The sequence below is a fragment of the Xiphias gladius genome, chromosome 6, assembly GCF_016859285.1.
Source record: "Xiphias gladius isolate SHS-SW01 ecotype Sanya breed wild chromosome 6, ASM1685928v1, whole genome shotgun sequence".
Classification (NCBI taxonomy): Eukaryota; Metazoa; Chordata; class Actinopteri; order Istiophoriformes; family Xiphiidae; genus Xiphias; species Xiphias gladius.
This window is the reverse complement of record NC_053405.1, coordinates 12468725-12492555: the sequence shown is the minus strand read 5'-3', so window position 1 is coordinate 12492555 and position 23831 is coordinate 12468725. Positions and strand designations below refer to the sequence as shown.

The window sequence follows — 23831 nt, the reverse complement described above, 5'->3', positions numbered from 1 at the left end:
ATCTCTCAAATTGTTTGCTTTAGAGCCAGTTTTTTTCAGCCGGGCTTTATTGCTTTGATTTGTTTTTAGTGTGTGTGCTATGTAGTGTGTGTGGAAATGTATTGTTCTTCTGTTCTAGTGCTGATTTTTATGTTTTTGCTATTGCAGTTCAACACCACATTACGCAGAAAAACCCTTCCACGACCTCTGCCCTCTCCACGTTATCTACCTGTGAATATGCCTCCTTTGTCTATGCGTGTGAACTGGAGTGTGACCACCTACGCTAATGGTCTTTTGCAGCTCAAGCATAAGAAACTTTAACAACTTTGTTTGAGGATTAATATCTGCAAATGAAAAATCGTATACACTTTTCATACTTAAAGGTGCTTTGGATAAAAATACACACGGCGTGTGTCCCGTTGTTTTAACTAATGATTGTTAGTTCAATCAAAGACCTCATGTTTTAAATCCATCCGACCTTTGACATCTCCTGTTAATATAGATCTGACTGTAGGATGCAAGTCCAAGTCTGGAACCAGAAAGACAGGAAGCAGAGTAGAATTAAAAGTTTGTCATAGGAGTAGTGCAGCGCTGTAGGAAGCTATAAATACACTTTCATCTCTCACACACACACACACACACACACACACACATGTACCCACATTAAGACACGGACACAGCTCACACATAACGCACAGCCTGTCTCACTATTATTAGCTCTGTAAGAACAAAAGAATTTCTCTGGTAATAGAGCCAAGCTGGGAGTGTGTGTGCGTGGTGTCTGCCAAAAAAAGTGTTTAAAGATTTAGTTTCCATAAGTTGGCTTCGGTCACGGGACTCATAAATATTTAGCCATTAGGAAGACCTTCTAAAGAGCACTCCCCATTCTTCTCCAGTGCAGCACGCCGCCTCTCGCTTTCTCCCCCTCTCTTTATGGGAATGAGGCATGACGTGAGGGAAGTTTATTTCTAACACCTTGGATCCGAGAAGTTGGGACAGGCGCTTCCCGCCAACGTACTTGAGTTTTGATTGGTTTAACACATCGACAGTAACAGAAGGGCAGATCTTTTGCACTGGTTTTGAAATCAGCGAGAAGGTGGCGTGATGAGGGAAAGTTTTGGCAGGGTTGAAGGCATGATCACCTGTGGTTGTTTTATAAAATTTGAAGTGAGTTGAAGACAGGTGCATGTGTGGGTGTGTGTGTTCAAGTATAGGCTTATGTCCCATTACGGTTATGGTTACGCTTGCACATAAGAATTTATGTATTTATTTAATCTGCGTGTGCTCAGTCTACTCTGTTCTTAAAATGAGTTCCCATCCCAGACTGTGAGCATGTAAATATTGTGACTTAAGATGATTGACTATTAAGATGATTCGATCAAGTGAGTGTGTGTTACAGTAAATGATATACAAGTGGATACAAGTGTGTATTTTAGAATGACATTGTACAGATTCATATTTTTCAGCATGTGAATGAGTTCTGTTTCTGAAAATATGCTGCGATAGGTGCTTTCAGATTGGTGGTTCTTTGTTTTATAGTCTGTATAATTGTAATCAATGTATGTTGGTGCTTATTCCATTTGTGTGTTTGTCAATTCATGAGCAAATGCAAGTGTTGTGTTGTTTATTGTGTGCTAAGGGAGGAAAACACACGTTTCTCTCTCACTGACATTTGCGAGCACAGGGTTGGTACGTCGCCACCCCTCCCCTCCCTTGTTCTCCCCTGTCCTGCCATGAACCCCTCCACCTGTCCTGGTGCAAAACACCAACCAGACAGCTTTGTGAGTGTTAAAGGACAAATCCACTAAAAATGCTTTCACATTCTTCAAAGGCAGCTACTGGTAATGTTTGGACATGAATTCAGAAAATGGTTTCTCTATTGACAGAAGGCTCAGTAAACCAGAATTCAGTGTAGCCACATGGATGCAGTGTTTTCTTAATTAAAAAAAAAGAAAAGAAAACAGTTATTGTTAGGCACCTTTGCATCTGAAATTTTGGAACAACGGAAGCAGAAACAGATGAGGCGGGATGAGGGAGAGGGGACACAACACTTCATAACAAAATTTAACGATACATTGAATGCCATAAATTAAATTTGCATAATAGTTTATATACTGCATATTTCAAATTGTCTGAGAATGGAATTTGTGAGGATGACCCCATGTGCTTGATTTAAAAAAAAAAAAAGATTAACTTGTATCTGACCTCATCTCTTCCACAAATTCAGCCTATGACATCAAACCAGAAAAAAAGTCATTGTTTGTAACTGACTTTGAGACAAGGCTACGTGACCAAGTGCAAGACAGAACTTAAAGTAAGGTCACACTTTGGCTTCAAATTCAGAATACTGTGAATACACTTTGCCCTCTAATCCACCAGACCCTGCTATCATCATAATAAAAGGCTAGTTCATTCAGTTTCACAGTGATAAAAGAAACATAAAAATTCCCATTTAAAATGTAAACAAAGATTAGAGGGAAAAACATTTCTACATAGACATGAGTTTAAAAAATGTATTTTCTTTGCAAAAACATCACTGAATAAAAAAGCAAATATGCAAAAGAAGAAAACAATTAGTGGAGAGACAATTAAAGTGACCTCAAAAAGCTCCATAAAAGACAAATCAAATTAGAAATAAATTAAACTGCACATGTAGACTAGTAAATAAAATCACGAGAAGTGAGAGTTTATGAAGTCTTTGATAGCATGCATTTAAGGTTAAATACGAAACTTTAAAAAGGATTACAAAAAAATTAATGAATTTATTATGTCATCCTTTCTTTGTGAAAACTATAAACAGAGTGCGTGGGGGTGACTCATACTGTAGCTGGTCCAGTGCTACCCTCTCCTCCATTGTTCCAGTCTCGGGATGGCTGGCCGGACTCCCACCACAAACACAATGGGAGGGAGAATTTAGCAGGGCGATCGGGACTATTGATGATTCATGTGTTTATATCCCACCTTCCTAACTCTACTCCCTTTTCACCACAGGCACCCCCCCCCCCCTTTCCTCTCTGACAGCGAGCACTTTTGTGTGCCTAGTCAACACACAACATACAGAGGTTAATAAAGTAACAGAAATCGCCATGTCAGAAAAGACTTATGTAATCCAATGTATAAAGGCTGCTACGGTTCAGCCGAATTACCGTAAAGAGAAAATATACCTTTAGATATGTTACACTGTTCAATGTCCTGTGTATTCCAAGAGTTATTTTCTGATAAATGCTCCTTATTTTTTTTGCTGTATGCCCTTTAACTGTTCTATCGCTACTCAAGATCGTTATTTACTACATTTCCTACAATGCCTTTCAACAACATTCAGGAGAGAGATATGATCTTGTTGGATTAAATCAAACATGGACATATTGGACAATGATGGCTCATGCCAACACATAGAACAGGAGGAGCGTTTGCAAGATGTAGCCATGTGGTTGGGACACTGGAATAGAATAGCTACTAAAAATCACACTGCTGCCTCAAAAATGACTACAGAATTGAGATATGCAGCACAACATTTCAAAAAGGACTGAAGCACTTATGAAGGCAAAGCATCGCCTGTTCTCATTGTCTCTTCTCGTTCTCAAGCAGCAATTGTATGTGACTCAGAACTGGAGATTGTTACATGCCGAAGGTGATGTGTCCATTTTAAGAGGATATTATTCTTTCGAATCTGTCTTGAGTAAAATGCTGTGTAACTTTATACATATCAATCCAACTGATAAAAGTGGAGCAAGGAGGAAAATACCCGTGACATTTTGAAATTTGGCTTTGCTGTTTATTTTGGTCATCTAGGGACAGTTTTTTGGGGGGGATCTAGGCAGGTTTTTTCTGCTTCTCTTTCACTTTCTTTTTTTTGTTCAGTTTTGTCTCTCTGCATGTAGCGGGAATGGCAAAAGCAGAACTGAGGGCCATTAAGTTGAGGAGGAACTGTATTAGAAGTCTTGTTCCCTGGGAATGCTCCCAGCTGAGATGGGACAGCCATATTGGATAAACAGATGGCCGGGAAGAGGAAAGGACAGGCGAGGAGAACAGAGGTGAAACAAAGAGGGGAGATGAGAGAGGAGACTAGTAGAGGAGGAATGTAGAGGGAGCGGAGGAGAGGGAAGGAAAGGAGAGGGAATAACAAAGACGAAGAGGTAAAAGAGAAAAAATAAAAGGTGATGGAGTGAGAGGGGAGGAGAGGAGAAGAGAAGAGAGGAGAGTGGACTTTAAAGACATTTTTCCAAATTCAAATTGTCACATTTAGCAAAGCTGCACTGCTGATGTGAATAAAAACATTTTTAAAAAGGTCTTTTCTGTTAATGTTTTACATTTTTTTAATCATTCAAATTTTTGAAAATGTAATTTATACATAACTTTATTGTAAAATTTAAATTTTATATTTTTTTATACATTTTCAAAATCATTTTTCCCATGTTTTTACTTTTTAGAAATAACATAATACTATTAACCAAAAACTAATAAATTTAGTTTGCAGAAGCAACCGCCATTGTGTTGTTTTAGAAAGAAAAGTAGCAAGACCATGTTTTGAAATGTTCAGAAAAGATTAATTTTGTTTGATTGAGGTCTTAAAAAAACTTGAAACAAAGAACAGAAATCAGCTACAAATGAGCATTTTAAGCAGTCAAATTATTTACACCGCCGACTGTTTGCTGCCAGTTTATTCGACGCCTCTAAGCGGCTGCATGTCAGTCAATCTCACAGTTTGACAGATCCCCAGGGTGGGGCAGGAGGGGGCTGATGTTCACATCTTACACCTGAATATTCTTCACTTATAGATTTACCTGAGTGAATAATGTAAGGTCCTGTGATGCGCCCAACTCTGCCCCGCTGCATAATTTTATCCCCTCCTTACCTTCCTTCCACCTACATCCATAAATATTACATGAATTTTCTTTGGTGAAATTATCCTTACACCACCCACCCACCCAGTTCAGACTGGAGGGTTATCCGCCTTAAACATAGCGGTCCACACACACACAATCTCACACAACACACACACACACACACACACACACACACACACACACACACACACACACACACACTTTTTTTTCAATGACCTATCCAAGTGCAGTTTAATTTTCAAGGTGCAACCAAGTGTGTGTGCTCATGTTTCTGTGTGCATAAGTGTGTGTGTGTGTGTGTGTGTGTGTGTGTGTGTGTGTGTGTGTGTGTGTGTGTGTGTGTGTGTGTGTTGGGGAAGGAAGGGGGTGTATTATCCCTGCCCTGCTTTGACCGGTGATTGCACCTTTTCTTTTTTTCTTCACACCCCATAACTAAGTGGAAATTAATAAGCCGTTTTAGGCGTGATCTGTGAACCCTGGGAAGTGGTATATCTATACACCCTCCACACACACACACACACACACACACACACACACACACACACACACACACACACACACACACACACACAGATTCAGGGCCTCAAGCTGCAACGTCTGTCTTGTCACAGAGGTCAATGGTCCCCCCCCCCGCAACAACCACCCCTCCCAGTTGCCCAATCCTGACAAACTGCGAGTGTGATGGGGTTGGCGGCCGCACACAGTTGGCAAAGATTTGTAACTGTGTCCCTGGTCCATTGCATTTGAATTATTCTACAGGCTGTGATGCACCCTCCAACACACATACCCCACATCATGCTTGCTTTACATTAGCTGGAAAGAAAAAAGGTGTAGAGAAGGGCGGAGAGAGGAAGAGGGATGTAGGGGAGGAGACAGGGAGTTTAAATGAGTTACAGAGGGAGAAAGAGAGAGAGAGCAGAGCAAAGACTGTGACATGAGATTGAAAATGAGCAGCAGACAGAGAAAGAAAGACAGTGAATTATTTAGAGTGAGAAAAGACTGTGACCATGAAAGAAAGAGAGGACAGACATCAGAGATGGACTTAGAGCCAGAGAGAGATATCGGAATGAAGATGGAGGGAGAAAAAAAAGAGTTGACTCTGAGAGACAAAGAGAGATGGAAAGAGACAGAGAGAGAGAGTATGAGAAAGAGATAATGAAGGACAGTCAGAGAAGGACAGAAAGAGGCAAATGAGGAAGAGAAGAAGGTGGGGGGGGGTAAACAGGAAGATGAACAAGGTTCTGTGAGAGGCAAAGACCAAGGGCAAGAGGAGGAGGAGGACAGGGGCATGGTGAAGGACAACAGGGGAGGGTGAAAAGAGGACCGGTAGGTTGGCGGGGTGGTGTGGGGGTGGAGGGGGGGAACAGGTGGAAGGTTAATGGGCCTGGAGCGGATCCACCAGACGCTCTTGGGCTTGATATATGGGCCCCGGGCCTGGCGTGGGGCGTAGGCTTTCAAAGATATATTATTTCATTTGAGGAGCAGCACCATTCTGGCCAACAACCCCATCCCAACCCACCCACCCTCACCCCTGCTTCCACCAACACCCCCCACAGCCCAGCATTTGTCCAATGATAGATGACATGCCCCCCCACCCCCACACACACATGCACAAATACACATACAGTTTTGTACCCCCCAAACATACATGCACACTTCCGTTACTCCTGTACAGTTTGTTTGTTGTCGTAGTTGTGGTCATGAGAAGTTAAATTTGCACTTAATTTAGCTTTCTTTCTTTCTTTCTTTCTATCTTTCTCCCCCGCTGTCAGTCTTTCTCCCAGGCTGCAGGCAGGTCTTCTGGCTGCCTGTGTGTTTTTTTAAGTTGCTATTTTAGTGGTAACAATATCTGTTTGATCAGTAGCACTGGGTAGGAGCAGGAGTTTTGGGGGGCTGGAGTGGGAAGGAGAGGGTGGGAGGGGTTCACAAAGGCCTCTTTTCATTCATAAATTATTGATCATCGCACAATAAATCACTCTCTCTTTTTCATAAATACTGTAAAACAGCCCTCCTCATTTTTTTTTTTTCATTACTACCAATACAAAATGGAAAAAGTCGATTTTTGGATCAGTGTTACAGACGCTTTGCGCAGAGCGTAAATCAGACATAACAGAGACTGCTCCGTACCTGGAAAGCTACGGTTTGGACTTCCTGAATGTGTTCCTTCTGTTGAAATGTCCCGTAGCCTTAGACACTGAAGCACTACTCTCAGAGGTCCCCTAGGTTAAGTATGTACATTCATGCATACTGTATGTATCTCAGAAGGATACTGATAATTGAAAAAGTAATTTTTCCACTGTGTGCACCATGACAATATAGTAAATGGAGACGTGTTTTGTGTGAAGCTGTTAGAGCGTAATATTTTTTTTTCTCTATATCAGTATTTATTTCCTGGCATAGGCAAAGTCTGCATTTTCCAATGGTATCTGCCATGCTTTGGCCGCAGGCAACCGCCGATCTAACAAAAATCTAATTTTCCACTGTCCTCCTCACGTCCCCTGATGGTTGTAGACAGAGCTTTAAGACACAGCCTTTCCAAATACTGGAATGGTCCCGTAGGTCCAGCCCCAGGGGACTACAGGAGGCCGGAAGGAAGAACAGGAAACTTGTTAAAAGAGAAGATTTAAGGTCGCCCATCCCAGAGGAGCGGCAGCTATAAGGAGACGACAGGGGGTTGGGAGGTTTTAGCATGCGCGAAGTCTGCTCATCTACTTGTTGCTTTGATGAGGGATGAAAGGCTGTCATGAAGTACAAGTTTGCAGAGCTCCGGGCAATGATAGACTCAACTGTCCTCAACAACATTTCCTCTTTCTTGTACTCCTTCTTCCTCACTCAAGCAAAGCTCTTTTTTTTTTTTTTTTTACAGTTTCAACATTTAACTGAAATTCTCACTCAATATGTGAGAACAGGTAGGGGAATACGCATATGCTTATGCTTAATAAGAAATGCGGCAGCAGACAGAAGAAGTCAAGTGTCTGCACCCCCTTGCTAAACCTGTACAAGAGATGTATTTTTTATCTTCCATCTGTCTCTGCCTTTCTTTATCACACCCTCCTCTTCAACCGCTACTGATGAAGTAGCAAAGAAGAGCAAAAATTGCCTCCACCTCCTCCATAGTTTTTTTTTCATTTTCCAGCAAGTTAACACAGCCTGATTCACATTTGCGAGCACTTTGGGCATTCGGCAGGAGAAAGAGCTGGTTGTGTTTAAGTCTTGTTTGAGGACGATCAGGGTAAAAGCCTTTTTTATTGGCAGGTCATGCTGCTTGTTAAGACGGGGATGCAGGTGACTAGGCTGTGCTGTTAGCCTCAGGGGCCCCGAAACTAACACAGTTGTTGTTTCACAAGTTGGCAACAGTCAGTCAAATCAGTAGGGAGAGAGAGATAGATTGGGAAGCAGAGAGGAAGTGGGAATGAGAGACAAAGAAAATGGGTAAACAAAGTGGATATGGGGACTTGATTTAGTTGACCGGGCTGCTAACAAATCAACTCAACAGCATGCAAACACTTTGCACACTCTACGGAAGTACAAAGCAACTTTCCCCCCTTCCCACTCCTCCTCTCTGCTATGCTTATAGTTATGAGCAATCTTTAAATCTAAAGTTTATGCAGGAACCTTCCCAAAGTGCCTCTCATCAGAAACTCTGCAAGCCAGTTTCTCACAGTGGGTGGCTGAGGGTGGCAATATATCGTCAAATGACTAGTAAATATACAGACAGTAGTGCCAGCATTTTGCTTCTAAATAGCTCACTGCTATAGGGTTTCCTGACGGTCAAAGGGGCAGAGGTGTGGGCGCTGCAGTCTTAAGCTGACCCACAACCTCTAAACTAAACTAACCAAACAAAACTATGCAAACCTGTCAGCTAATTTATCTTCCTCTTTTACACCTGCCTACATTTCATCTTTTTGAAACACAGTTTAGAAAGTATCAAAGCACAAGTAGCTGCAAAAAGGACAACCAGTCGAAGGGTTTCACTTTGTATTAAGAAACCCAACATTTGACCATGACATCCATTCATGTATTCACATACATACAGGATGAAAAATTATAGTATTCTTTGCTATAATAGCAGACACCTTATGAGTTCCATATTATTCAACTTGAGTAATTTAATTGAAAAATGAATGACACTAAAATGTTTGGTTGACTGGATGACTGGACAATGATTAATTGGCTGGACTCGTTCCTTGAATTCGAATTAGGTAAACATGTTGAGTGAGGGTTTAGCATTGTTTACTGAGGAAGCATTACCAGAAGAAAATTTAATTTCCATTGTAACAATGATTCCATTAAACATTTAAGATAATTTATGTTAATATTGTAAAAAATTAAAAATAAAAAATCATTCTTAAAACAAAATGAGGGAACTACCACAATGAAAAAATAAGGAGACATTTATAGGTCAAATCTTGTGTATCTTTCGGGATACTGAATGGGAAACTTCCTCAGGCAAAGATTTTTTTCCCCAAACTGCACTCTGACACACAACCTTTCAACTGGCTTTTCAAGTAAGTAAAAACAAAACAAAACACACACACACACACACACAAAGTGCCCCTAGCTTCTTATGTTCCGATGTTGTGTGGCCTCAATTATCTGTTTGTAATCCAGCCTGCCTAGAAGTTGTGCCTGTGTCTGCCGCTTTCGTCACTGGGCTCTCAACAGTTGTCCCCTAATGTCTATTTTTGATGCTTATTTACAGCTTGTCTATTCTGGACAGGGAGTGGGAAGCTTTGCGGGGGGGGGGGGGTCCAGGAGACAATAGATAAGACAGTGGTGGAGCAGAGTCGACAGCTTGGCGGGTAATTTTACACAACTCAAGAGTTGAGGAGTATTTATATTCAACTGGTAAGGCCGGTGATTGAATTTTCACAGCGATGACTGATGCGTTCAGTTCATAGGAGTAACACTAGACGTTGTGGTTGTGTTGTGACGACGGGTGAGAAATTTCAATGGGGCCGCACGCCAAACAACGACCAAGCCGAGAAAATGGCTTTAGCTCCATTGGCAAAGTAGGACAAAGACACCTGTTCCCTATCCATGCTTTAAGCGTTCTTTTCTTTGCTGGTTTTAATTTTCCTCTTGCTCTCCTTATTTCTTTTACAATACACCAGGACTTTTTATTACTCTCACACCATTCCTTCTTCCTCACCTCTCAATCTGTCAATCACTTTCTCTATTTCTCCCAAAACGCCATAACTGCAAACCTGGCACAAGCCACGGATAAATGATTCCATATACGTGCAATAAAGGCATGGCACTAATAATAGGTATTACAGTACTGCGTTCTTTTAGGATTGCGCCCTCTCAGAGGAGGATAAAAAGAGGTTTTTCAACCAAGCTGAAACAATGACTAGCAATAAACCAAATATTCTGAAAGGGGTCTTGCTGAAAAAGGTGTTGACAACACAGTTAAACCTCTGGAAATGAACAAAAAACGATAAAGACAAGGTTTTCAGGTGGCAAGCCGCAGTCTAACCTTCCCTTAGGCCAATTATTTATACGCCACATGTTTCACTGCACTTCCCATCATCAGAAGCACCACTAGGCCTCATACCGCCGCAACAGTGCTATAGAAACATGGTTTTCTCTTAATGCAGATGCATTCGTGGCAGTCTCTGTCAGAGGAGACCTGGAGATGCACTTCAGGGAGAAGCAGGGCTCCATCTGTTCTGCGGCGTTGTGGTTTTGATGCCTCATCTTCCTTGTACTTCAACTGTTTACATATCACAAGAGTCCTGGAAATGCTCAATTAGTTAATTCAGATATTTAATTTGGGCATCAAGGGCTGTGATCTCTGGAGCTGTGCCACATTTCGATGGGAATTTACAGCTGTCTGCTCTAAAAACCTGCCCCCCCCCCAAACGCCCCCAATCAAAGAAAAAAGAAAAAAATAAATAACACAACCATCCTAGTGCCTCAATCCCTAATGGGAATCTGTGTCTCCCACCCTCTCAGACAGAAGGCATCACTGCCTCCATCTCTGCATTTTAAAACAGTTTTAGTCTTCTCAGCTATGTTAAGGTATCTTACATACTGTATGTGTGTGTCTATGAGTATACTCTATGCGTATAGGTGTGTGTGTGTGTGAGAGGGAGATAAGGAGGACTGTCTCTGCTGTTCTGAATAATACAAAAGGGGAAAGCCTTTAGCCTGTTGTCTTCTTTGTCTCCTCTCTTTTTCGTCTTGTTTTCCTCTTAACGCACAGAGCGCCAGACAAGGATTATGGGGTCATTTCCCACTCTCTGTCAATTAAATCCACACACAAACACATCGAGTTACACAAAAGAACATTACACCTGTGTTCATGCACATACATTGGCTTTCTCCCTCACATCTGACAGTCATGAACATTTAATAAAGTGAATGCAAAACTCCACTTTTAACCAACACACACAGAAATCTGCATCCAGTCATATCCACACCTGCATATATACACACTGACCTCCTCACCTTCTTATATTGCATCCCCTCCCCCTAGCTTTCACACTCAGTACACAAACACCAAGTCATAAATTGCAGCATTAATTCAAATAATGATTGCACAGCATGAAAATCCAATGGCTGCGGATTAATGCCCAGAAATCGCCTGGTATATTAAGCTCTGGGTGTGTGTTTGTGTGTGTGCTTGGGGAGTCGGCAGGGGGGTGTTGATGGATCAATAGAATTTCTATGATCAGTACCTCCCAGCCAGGAACCTTATAGACAGTCTGCTAGCACAACTCATTTTACATTTGGATGGCATTCATTTTCTCTGTCTGCATTTGAACGTGGGAGGGGAGGTGTAAAAGAAGAGAGTGGAGTGGCGGGAAGGGAGCAGGAGGCTGCATGTGTGTGTATTTAAGTGTGTGTATGCAGGTATGGATATTACTTTCAAGCATTTTTATATGTGTCTCTGTGCAAATATGCATGTCTTGACATGATTGCATCCAAGTGTGTGTGTGTGTGTGTGTGTGTGTGTGTTTGTGTACATGTTGGAGTGAAGAAGGAGGAAGGGTTACTTTTGGGAGATGCCGTTCCCTGGACTGCATGTGTATTAGCTGTCTAATGTTCATGTGAATAATTGATTAGGGCTTCTCTGTGTTTTTGATAATTAGTTGATAGCTTCTTAGCTCTAAGCCCTGAGATTTCAGGTCTGTGTGTATGTGAGAGAGTATGAGAGTGTGTGTATGTGGTGGGGGGTAGGTAGTCCACTTCTGAGGTATCCTGAAAACAATAATTTTCAAAAAAAAAAAAATTCAATTCCTTTAAGCCATGCACTCATGGATTAACTTTCTTCAGAAATGAGGCAACAGTACATACATTTCTTTCTCATAACCCAATTTTTTCTGGAGTTCTCTTTCATTTTTTTTCTGTAGTGCTTCACATATGCTCGCTGGATAAACTCATGCTCAACTCACCTGTCTTTAGACACTGCACCAACTGGATGACTGAGATTGACCTTCTCAGTCAAATATGCTTATAATAAAAAGCTGCCAGACGTTACCTGAAAATTTTGTCCATATCTAGTAAACAGACTAGCCCTAGCAGAGAACAATAAACATTGCATGCATGAAAAGATATCCTTTGAAATTCATGTCTGGACTCTCACTGGCCTGTTCTCTTGCCTTATTGATTTTTCTATCTTTCATATGCTTATACATTAAGTAAAAACAGAATAGGAAAGTTTGGGGATGCTTGGTTCATCCTCAAATCCCTGCGCTGATATCAGACAGAGAAAAGGGTTTGTTGCCATCATCGGCGACCTTGAGAAACAAGACATTCTTCCTCCTGCTACACACAGACCCACAGAGATACTTTGTTTTTCCTGCCTCGTGAATGTCATGCCAGGCTTCTCGTGCGTCTCACAGATGCACATTTGTGTACGTGTGTTCACACTGGCTTAAGCTAGCTGATCCATTATTTTTACCTGTAACAACTGTTGTATCAAGATTCGTCTGCATCTTTGCTATTAATTTTTGTATTATCTTCTTACATAATTATCAAGGCCACAAACTGTTACACTGGTTTGCTAGAATAGGCAGCTACTGAGTTTCCTGTATCTGTAGTGGCCTTGTATCGCTGATGTGTTGAGACAAGGCAAAACAGGAAGACTTTATTAGGCCCTCATCTTGTTTCCTCTCATTTCAACATGGCTCAGGACAAAAGGATGATGTATGGAATGAAAGGACAGATGGGGGAGGGCAAGGAGGGAAAAAGACCATGTCCAGTCGTTGGCTAGGTTTTCGTTTTCCCTTTCTAACACAAGCCTGGGACAAGAAGATGAATTTCAGGATGTGTAGATGGATGTGAAGATGTGAAGATGGGGAGAGTGAGTGAGCATGACCAATTGAAAAGCAGAGTGTACTGCGGGTCAAAGATCAGCCTCCAGAGTCTGTTAATGCAGTCACCGTGGGAACCGATCAATCTCAGTGCTCCGGCAATATTGATCAGACGTGGGCCCATGCACACATGGACACACGTTTAGACACAGACTAGCTTTCTTTCTGACACATAAACAGCATTCATTCGCTCTTACAAACCCCTTTCTGCTCTCATTCCAACACACAGTGCAAAAGCATTGAAACGCGCACACACTCCATCAAAACACTTTGCATGACGGTTATCAGAGAAGAAAAGGTTGTAGAAAGTCACTGCCGAAACAGAAACAGTTTGAAGCTTGGGCAGGAAAATCAGACTTTCTTTGATTTTCTTGTCAGTAACAAAAATGCTACATAACAGCAAATGTCACATATGTAATGAGACCAACCAGTGTGTCAAGTTATGCCATTATAATACACTCAATGCCTTGTTTACCACAAGAAACACTAAAGGACACTGCTGATATTCATCAGCTTCTTTACGTTTACCGATAGTGAAAAGACAAATTCCATTTTAAAAAATCCTCATAAGATAAAGAACGGTGTCACAGCCATCAACTTAAAGCCGGATAATTTGTGGTTCATTCAAGGGCATGAAGACACTGCAGCTTAGTACTTAAGTCCTAAATGATTTCCTTCTCACAGAATTAAATTAAGTAAAAAAAAAAATACCCCGAAGATATCTACTTTTGAGTTTTGAATACTATTTATGCCATCGTCTAATGCCAAAAAGACAAAACCATGGGGACTCTCTTCATATCGTCACCTATGGGACTCTGTTTTGTTGCACTTATTTAATTCAGACGTCATATGAACAGGTGTCAGATGGGTTTCAGGTCTTTAAAACATCATGGGCCAAGTCCTTGCCTTAGTTCTGAGTCGAAAACATTCTCCACTTGTTTACTCCTCCTGATCCACAGCATTTCTCATGCACTATGTGCCACCCATTTTGCACATTTGTCTAACCTCAACATTGTGTACTACAACTGTACACTTAAATTTTCTTCTGTGGATCAAAGGATTGTATGCTCTCTGTTGTCTCATATTTCTCTTTAAAACTTTTAAAACTCAAAGAAAATCCACGACTCTTACATATAACTTGCTCCACAGTACCCTGAGTGAATACGTGCTGTTGAAACCCTGGTAATAGTATGCTCGACATATTGCTAAATGGATGGAAAGTACATGTAAGTCTTTCTAAAGTGAGCTTTAAAAAAGAGCTACATAAGCTGTTTTTTTCTTTCACAAAAAATGTTCTCCTTTAAGTCAGAGAAAAACGTTTCTTCAGACACAAGGTCCTCTTGTGACAACAGTGATATTTTCTGAGCTCACAGATGGTCTGTGGCATCTCTATGGCTGTTAAGGGACATAATAACAGTCTAGGGTTTCTGTGTGCTTAGTGGGAGATAAATCAACAGGCATTCTCCACTACCTGATATGTTGGATTAGAGATACACGCAACCAACAAACAGGTGCCAGGGACATGAAATGTTGATGAGCATGCACACAATGATATACATATCATATACATAGGTACATAGCATACATTCATAGTACAAATCTCTGTGAGTAATATCAAGCTGATGTTAACTCTGCTAGCTTATTTTCTTTTAGCGAGATATGCATTAACGTGTCTATATATGCCTGATGTTTAGTTTCTGATTCTTGTTTCTGATGGCAGAAGCAAAAATGGGTCCATATTGGCCTCAATATCAATCAGTCTGGATCATACTACATTTAAGAGACTGAACTGACCATTTTGACTATAGACAAATTAAACTAATTAATCGCTTAGTTTTTTTGCCAATGTCACTCTAGTCTCATGAGTTTGAAATACTACTACTGTATTAAAGACTGGATAAAGACCTCATGAAAGTCAGCTAAACACATCACAAGAAAAGTAGAAAGAGTTTTTCTTTAGTGGTTGTATTTTAATGACCGTATTCACAGAAAAAAACAAACATCCACTATGTCTATGTTCTGTAGCCTTGAGTTTTTGTGGAACTACCATTGCATGAAAATTTGATGGTATAAATGCAAATTTTTACCGTAATCAAACTAATGAAGGATGTACTGTACTAAAATTTGTTTACTGTCCATACATTTTAGTTTCCGTGGCTGCTCAGCTCGATAGGGAATGAATGGATTTCTGATAATTGGCTGATTATGTTGATTCACACTATGTGTGTGTGTGTGTGTGTGTGTGTGTGTGTGTGTGTGTGTGTGTGTGTGTGTGTATGTGTCTTAGTGTTTGTGTGTGTTTGTGCACACAACTAGTAGCACTGGAAAACCTGCATCCTAAAAGTCAGGTCACTATCAGGCAAAATGGCAGGTGACCAACAGGTGTATGAATAGTAAACAGCAAATTCGGGTTGCTTGTCTACTGGCTAACAAATTTAGTTTCACTGGAGCTAGTTGTTCAGCGTATTATCACCAATATTATCATTCCTCTCTTCAGCAAGCAGTCCTCTCCCCCCAGCCCAGCTAGCAGCGCCACCTGCCACCTGCTCATTTTCCCAGCATTCTTATCAGCCCACCAACCTTAGGATCGAGGCCCAAATGGACTGTATGCCATGATAAACAAGGGCTGGTTGGGGAATAGGTTGAAGGGGGGGGGGGGAGTGAAGAGGGGATAATCGTTTTTTATTCTCATCCATTTCTGCTGTCTGTGGAACAGGAATATGAACACCCAAAGCCCATCTCTCCCCACCGACCAGGTCACATAGCAGGAAAATCCTAGGGATTTTGTCACTCACTCTGCCATTCTTTTTGATGGATGCAACTCTATTCGTGGCTTTTGAAATTTATGGCTGCCAAAAATGATTTGCAGTGGTATTCGGTAGGCATTTGCATTTGTCCTAAAAACAAGACACTGGCTTGATGATATTCAATAGAGACCTGACTTTTTTAAAGGACTATTTACCCCCCTTGTTATTTGGTCTTTGTTAAGACAAGAGGAAGGGTTATAAAGAAATGTAATAAATAGAAATGATTATAAAATTTGATCTTACGTCACCAGAGTTGCATGTACTTCCACAGGAAGAAGTAACAACCATTTCATGATTCGTGAAACACTCGTGACCGGTTAGTTGAACAAAATCTTATTGTTGGTGATGGAACCCCACAGTGAGACTCATTTCAATTAAATTACCAAAATAAACTGGAAATGAGCTACAGTACATTCAGGCACGACATAATTAAGTGTTTGCAACACTCTGGGAACAACAGGCGCTGTTGTAGGTGAATTAATGCCTGTTCCCAGGTGAATACAGGGCCTGTTTGGCTCAAGGCGAACAGATGCCAAGACAGGACTGCACCAAAGGATGGCTGCTAGAGACGCACGAGCATTGATGTCAGCTTCAAACCTCACCTGTAGTACTCCGAGACAGCATTGATTCTTGTCCAGCAGAGAGAAATGGAAAGACAGAAGCACAGCTATTGTTTATGTACAACTCGTTTGAGGCAGATAAACTCATCGTCTGTGTGTCTGTTCTCCCCCCTGCGATAAAAAAAAAAAACATGATTCTCTCCATTCATTAAGGCTCCACAGAAGGAGATTCCATTAATCTGTTCATTAGGCCACATCAAAAATGGAACTACTTATTAAAATCAGATCCAGCTGTGTACTCTCGTTAAAGCCCGCCGTACCGTACGAAGCTTAACAATGCTCGTGGCACTAGACCAAAACCCGGCCACAAGAAAGGGGGGGAAAGATTCTACTACATTGGCCTGTTTTGACTCAACACACCATGATAATTGCTCTCCTCTTAGCAGGGGGCTATGAATAAACATTAATTTTGTCAGTGAGCGTCTGAATGCTCCATTTCCAATTAATTTACATTTGCCCAGAAATGGAGGGAATATCTGCTCTTAATCTCTATGTTTTATTTTCTCAATTTCCCCCAAGTCTTTTCTCGTTCTCTCATTCCCTGTCTGGCACTTTCATTCCCCCTCTCGCCCGCGCTCTCTTTCTTTTTCTAACTCTCTCTCTGGAAAATCCCATTAATCTCAGTCAGTGGTTTTGAACAAAAGCTATGGGCTAAGCGATTGATCCGGGCATTGATCCCACTCGCCTGAACGATCATAAAGGTGTTAAATTGGTTTCTTGGAGGATATGTATTTTTCATTGCTGGCTGCTGCAAGTAGAAGTTCCTGCTTGGAATTTCTCTCAATTTTTTTTAACCAAGCAATGGTGATGATATTAAAATATTAAATAGATCACACCTTGAAAAGTAGCCTTAAATGTGGATTTTGAGGCCAGTTTGAAGCGCTTTTTGGGGAGTGTGTATCGGCATGAGCCTGAACCTTAGAAGCTAAATCCTTAAAATTAGTTTTGCTCCATCCAAGGACAGGTAGAGACTAAGGATTGTCAAATTGTGCGCAGTGGTAGCAAACAAACTCTTCCATTTATATTGCTGTACATTCTATCTTGAATTGATACTGTATAGCTTAATTTGGGTTTTTCAGCCACAAAAGGATTACATTTCATTTTCACGTTAGGTCACGGCCAGCTGACCTTTACCCAAAAAAAATTTCAGAATAAGGTTTTGACATGGTTGACTATTGAAAGAAGAAGCCTAAGGCCTCTATTTTGAGAAAGATAAACATAAATGTTCATCGGCAGCGCATGCAGTTGGTTTGATTGCGGGTTTACAGTAAGCATATCAGGGCTAAAGGACTGGGTATGAGCTGCTACCAGTAATTAAAATCAGAGGGGGGAATTCAGGTCCAATATTATCTTTAAGAATAAGGAACACCTCTCCTTCACTTTCAAAGTAACTCACCTTCAGAAATATATTTCTAAAGTTTTTTTTTTAGCAAATTGAAATGCAAAAGTGAAAACTGATGAAAGGAGAAGTGTGAACTTTATAATAGATTGTAATATTTCTGTATTTTCAATGCAGCACAGGTGCTACAATATATCAGACTAGCATGAAAATTGTGATGTACTTATCATTAACAGTCTAGCTAATAACCTATTCTCCTTAATTGGGTTTATCCATCAAGTGAGATAGAAAAGTGTTTATTTATAGAAACTAAATGAATAGGCTGCAATTTATGAATAAACTTTATGCAGGTTGAGTTTGTGTGTTAGACGCAACCATTGTCCTGGAGAGAAAGAATGTAACTAATTAGTGTTGTTACATTAAAATGAGCAAAATAACAATCTGCACCATGTACAACATTCCTGTCCTATAGTGAGTATCACATATAGTGTGGTTCATGTGTGTACTGTATGGTGACTAATGTACTTTGAATGAATATATATAATATAATAGCTAATAAAAGAATAACTTTAATATTTTGAAGTAATTGACTGTACCCAGTCACTCACTTCAGCCAACACCGAAAAATAAATTCTTTTTTTTTTTTTACATAGAACTGAAATTGGCTTTAAAACTAGTTATCCACCAAACTGACCTCCACATCCGGATTTTCCATATTGTTATTTTGACGTCCAGAAATTACGCAAATTTTACAAAATTGAGCTCAGCAGCTCAGATTTTACAAAATCTGAGCTGCTACATCAAGACACCCCCTTCAATTGATGACATTCACTGATCTTATATCTGGATTCATCATGTTAGTAACAAAATGGCAAACAGTGATAGCAGTGATAATAAGTGTGTTGTATATCACTTAGTAAAATGGGTAATTGAGAAACAACAGCACAACCAGTTTGTTTCCTACTGAGTTGTCATTAGTGGAAAAAGGAAAATAGGAACTGGCAGTGTTATCTTAATAATCCATGACTATGTGGTGAGATAAGGATTAACCAGCTAAATAGATCATCTTTTTTATTGCTTATTTGAACTTTGTAGTTCCATGTCCTGACACTACATAGTTGTAATCTGGCAATCAGCCAGTGTCTTACTGACTGTATTTTCTCTGTGAATAGATAGTATTCAACACTCGCCTGCATGAAAGCACAAGACGAATCGGTCGTCAGAAAGTTCATATTATCTGAGCGAGCAGGCAGCAGATCTTGTAAGATCGGGCGCCATGAACGTTGCTCATTTGACAGAGCAAAGGAAGAGCTTGTCAAGGAAACAGCTTGTGTCGCTGGCACTTAAAAGGTCAGCAAACTGAACCCCAACCCCTGGCCCGCCCTCACGCCTGTCTGTCTCTCACCAGTCCCCCTCTTCCAGGCGGGTGTCCCCTGCCCTAGTCTAGGCTGCTATCATCCGCCGTCATCCCCGCCGCGCTGCCCCTCTTTGATGACCCAGGCATCTTGTCAGAGAAGAGTTTCCAGGCAGGCAGGGTGAGGACAGTCCTTTGATGAGGACCCCGACACTTGCCAGCTCCACTGACATGCAGGGGGGTGCTTTGAAGAGCCTGGGCCTTACATGTACCCATCCATCTACACACACACACACACACACACACACACACACACACACACACACACACACACACACACACACACACTTAAATGTGCTTCCAGGGTCCTTAGATGGAGGGACGAAGAGAAGAGGGTTAGGGCACAGCACAGAGAACTCCCTCCTTTGACTACCTTCCTTGCTCTCTGATGGTTTTAATGAAGGCATTTGAATTTTGCTTTCGTCCGGCGCTTGAGACGCCTCCAGTATGGGACCACAAAAAAACAGATGTATAGGAAGGAAGGGAGAGGAGACAAAAAGAGGCTGTGAAACTGTCAAAAATGTTAGAAAAGGTCACCGAAGCCTTGTTGTATTTTATTCTGTTTTTTACCTAATAAAATAGAAATAGTAGAAGTGGGATATTCCATCACTTCTTAGATCTGTTGCTGAGGTCTATTTTGGGAACAGTTTATTTCATTGCAGGCATGACAGAGATATGATGGTTTGGTAGTCATCTTCATCAGAACCACAGAACCACAGAACCACTTTTCTACATATTTTACTAAAGTCAGAAGATAAACAAAGAAGCAGCCCGGATGTTCGTGTCCTCCACCAGCGTGCATGATTTGGCTTTGCCAGGTCAATATTATGGCCTAGACATTGTTATGACTGCCTGAAAGGTAAACAGACACGGTTTGACACCAGTCCCTGATCACCCTTCAAAACAATCCTAATCAACAAGCAATAGTCTTGGCCTCAGCTAGCGCCATGTCATACAAGGTAATAAAGTGTTTGATGCTTGTTGGCAGAGTTACCGTTGTTGACATCAAATTAGTACCTAAGGTCACTGCAGATTTCAACCAATGGGTCCCTGTACAATTTCCAGACAGCACAAAAAGAAATTCCTTTCAGCGGTGTTCATGCTGCACCTGTCTGTGTCATAAAGTTATAACATCGATCCACATTCTTCACCCTGCAAGTTGTGGTTGACATTGGCGATGAACACCGCAGACAGTTCTCACAGATTCAAAGCAACAAAGTATTTCACATCACCACAAAACCGCTGTGTGCCCAGAAAGACACATTATTCCCAAAGATACCACAAAGTGCACAATGTTTGTTGATAGAAAAAGGGGGGAAAGGGAGGAGAAAGATCCTCTCATACATTTTCCTCATTCCTTCCTTCTCAATGTGGCCTTTTTTGTCTGTGAGTGTGGCTATGTGGAGTAATGATTAACACAGCCATGCATGGGAAGAGAGTAGCAGTTACAATAGAGGGGGTTGTTTTGGTGCACAAACCCGCCGTTTCACCTGTGTCAGTTTCCCAAGCTCACCTGGCAGGTCCCTGGGAGCCAGCGGCTGGTATTCAGGAGGGGGGGAAAAAGTGGCTACTTAATCATTATCATCTGTGGAATCACTCAGAAACTGCTGGCAATGGGCAAACAGATAAACCTGGAAACATTGTTAAATCAGGCATGTAGCAAAGTGCTTAACTGACTGTGGAAAGGTTCACATGAGAAAGCTTTAGAGTGTGTACAGGGGACTTTTGAGCTTTGTGTAAGGTTGAAAAAAACAATGCCTGTGGTGCACAATTGATCAATAGCGATTGACCTGTGAGCAAGCCTACCTTGCAAACAGCCGCCTGTGATATTTTCAAGCTCCCGAGGCTGAATCACTACCTCAACTTCTTTTTTTGAGCATGGGTCACTTGACTTTATTCTTTGTTGAAGTGAAGACTTTTAAAGCTTGCAATTTTACACATACAGAATATAATAAGATATGCTGTTATTAATTCAAACGTAAAACTGAAATCACAAAATGGTTAATATTTATTTTTCTAAAGTGACCTTTTATTTCTCAAGGATATCTTTGTTCCCAGCAATTCAAAGCTAAAAATTCAAAATGATTTTATCCACCAAATACACTAAATGTAAAGAGATTTGAGATGCTGATGCAGAGACAAACCAACAGTTTGCACTGTACATATGGACTAGTTTCCCACTTATAATCGGTCCAAGGACAGGTAAGGATGGTAGAGGATGTCACAACGTCATAATAGCTTACAAACAGACATTGTAGTATTTAGAAACCAAGTCACTTGCTGGAAACCAGAGAAAAAAATCAGTTTTAGAGAATTGGTACAAAGCACTTGTCCCCACGTTGATAGACACATATCGAACTGGTCATCAAAGCATTGATCAAAAAGCCTGATAAACTATTGCATTATTCATTAATCAGCCATAAACACACATTCACAGTGTGACTTGTCTTACTTCTAAACAGACTTTTCTTGCTCAGCAGTTTATGTCACAAAAACATCTCCCCATGTTGATCTCCTCATAAGCTTTCAGTCATTCACCTGCATGTGTGCACAACTCACAATGACTCTGCTAAGAAGCCCATCCATACTAACAAAATTTACCTTCTGCGGGGGCTGATACCCACTGAAAGGGCAAGACATGCAATCTGCAGTGATAACAGTACATATTACTATGAATTAGACATTCAGTCACTCCAACATAAAGTGTTGTTACAGCAGTACAGGAGAGGAAAATGTAATAGTTGAACTGATGTGTTTATTTCTGACCAGGTGGACGACCAGATGAAGCTGCTGCAGAACTGCTGGAGCGAACTCCTCATCCTTGACCACGTCTTCCGACAGGTGGTCCACGCCAAAGAGGGCTCCATCCTATTGGTCACCGGCCAGCAGGTGAGTTTGTTAAACTCCACCCTGGAAACTTCTAGTTATACCTCCACCAATCCCTTTTTCCTCCAAACCCTACCAACCATCCATCAGTTGCTCCACAGGGGACCGTCAACATCTCAACATTACCCTTAAAGCATTATTGATCACTCAGCCACACAGGAGTCCCTGCATCATTAAAAATAGATTATGGTAATAGATATAAACTAATGTCACTGGAAGAATCGTTCAGTGCATTAAGACTCTGACGGTGAATAAATAAAGCACTCTGTTACGCGCGCTGCAGCATAGTGAGTAGGTGGGCAGATAAAAAATGTGACTAAGTGTGTTATTTTTTTTACTTGGGCCTTTGATGAAGTTCGTGGGAGCTGATGCCTGAGGCCCAAATGGCCCAAATCCTCAATGTATCAGGATGCTGTGATTCTGTTTTTTGTTTTTGCTTCATAAACACACTCACAAAACACACAAAGCCAGAGCAGGCAACAAAGGCTCCTTCAGCATTCAGTGATTCTCATAATCTCATGCACACACATAGGCAAGGTATAAACATGCACCTCCAAATAAAGAGAGTACACATGCACATTTACAGGCAAGAATACACAAAAAGACATGACACTGCTCATCATGAATATGCCTCTGACCAGTGACGTGGCTGTCAGCAAGATGAGAAGGCATAAATTATTATCAAATTACTCAAACATTGCTCTTCGACAAAAAGTTATACAACATTTGATACTGGATTAAATATTGGAGCAAGGCAAGTGTAATGTGTACAGGGTAGGCTTTTAATTCCGTGATTCTGAATGAAGACACGGTCAGGGGTAGAGTTTCATAATACCCTCACCTGTGGTGAGTAAAAAGTAGTTCTTCTAGTGGTGAGTAGTAGCAATAAGGGGTATTGTCCACTAAAGTTAAACCAATATTAACCTCTTAAAATTGCTTTAGGTCTGGTCAGAGTCACCAAGCCAGTACATATTAATGTGAAGCAAATGGGGGGAGGTGATGAAAAAAAGGAGGGAAAAGAAGGAGGAAGAGCCAAAGAGAAGGCAAAATGTTTGGGTAACAGGTGGTGGAGAGCAGGAGAAATTATGGAGGACGGAGTCAGACAGAAGTGGAAGAGGACGGTTGCCCAATAATGGCAGGAGGAAAGGAAAGGGATGGAGAGAAGAGATGGATGAGTGATGGAAATTGATTGAGGTAGAAGACAAAGGAGAAAATGGGATAAAAACGGGGAGGGAAGAGAAGAAAATAAGAGAAGAGATGGAGGACTGAGAACGGAACAACTTGGCAGAGAGAAAAGGAAAAACTGAGAAAGAGGTCTGTAGAGAAAAGTGAAGGAAGAAAGGGGGAAAAGGCAAAGGGAGAGAAGGAGTGAGGAAGGAGAAGGAGAGAGCAAGAAGGTGGCAATAACGACAAAGTGAAGAAGGCAAAGTCGAGCTGGTATGAAGAAAGGAAAAGGAAGAGCATAGAAAGAAGCAAATGAGAAAGAAAAGGCAAGACAAAAGTGAGGGCAGACTAGAGAGGACAAGAAAGAGATGAAATGAGGAGGGATCAGGGAGGAGATGATGAGGCAAAGAGGAGAAGGCAATTTGAAGAAACCAGAGCAGTGAGGAGGAGGAGG

General features: G+C 41.2%; 1 protein-coding gene across 2 annotated transcripts in view; it reads left to right on the top strand.

Moving 5' to 3' along the window:
- nr5a2 (nuclear receptor subfamily 5, group A, member 2) overlaps window positions 1–23831 on the top strand; it is a 70155-nt gene that overhangs the window by 19437 nt on the left and 26887 nt on the right. For both annotated transcript variants that reach the window (XM_040129315.1, XM_040129314.1), the window contains exon 5: window positions 22097–22216. In XM_040129315.1, the coding sequence (XP_039985249.1) occupies window positions 22097–22216 (120 nt within the window). The remainder of the gene's footprint in view (window positions 1–22096; window positions 22217–23831) is intronic.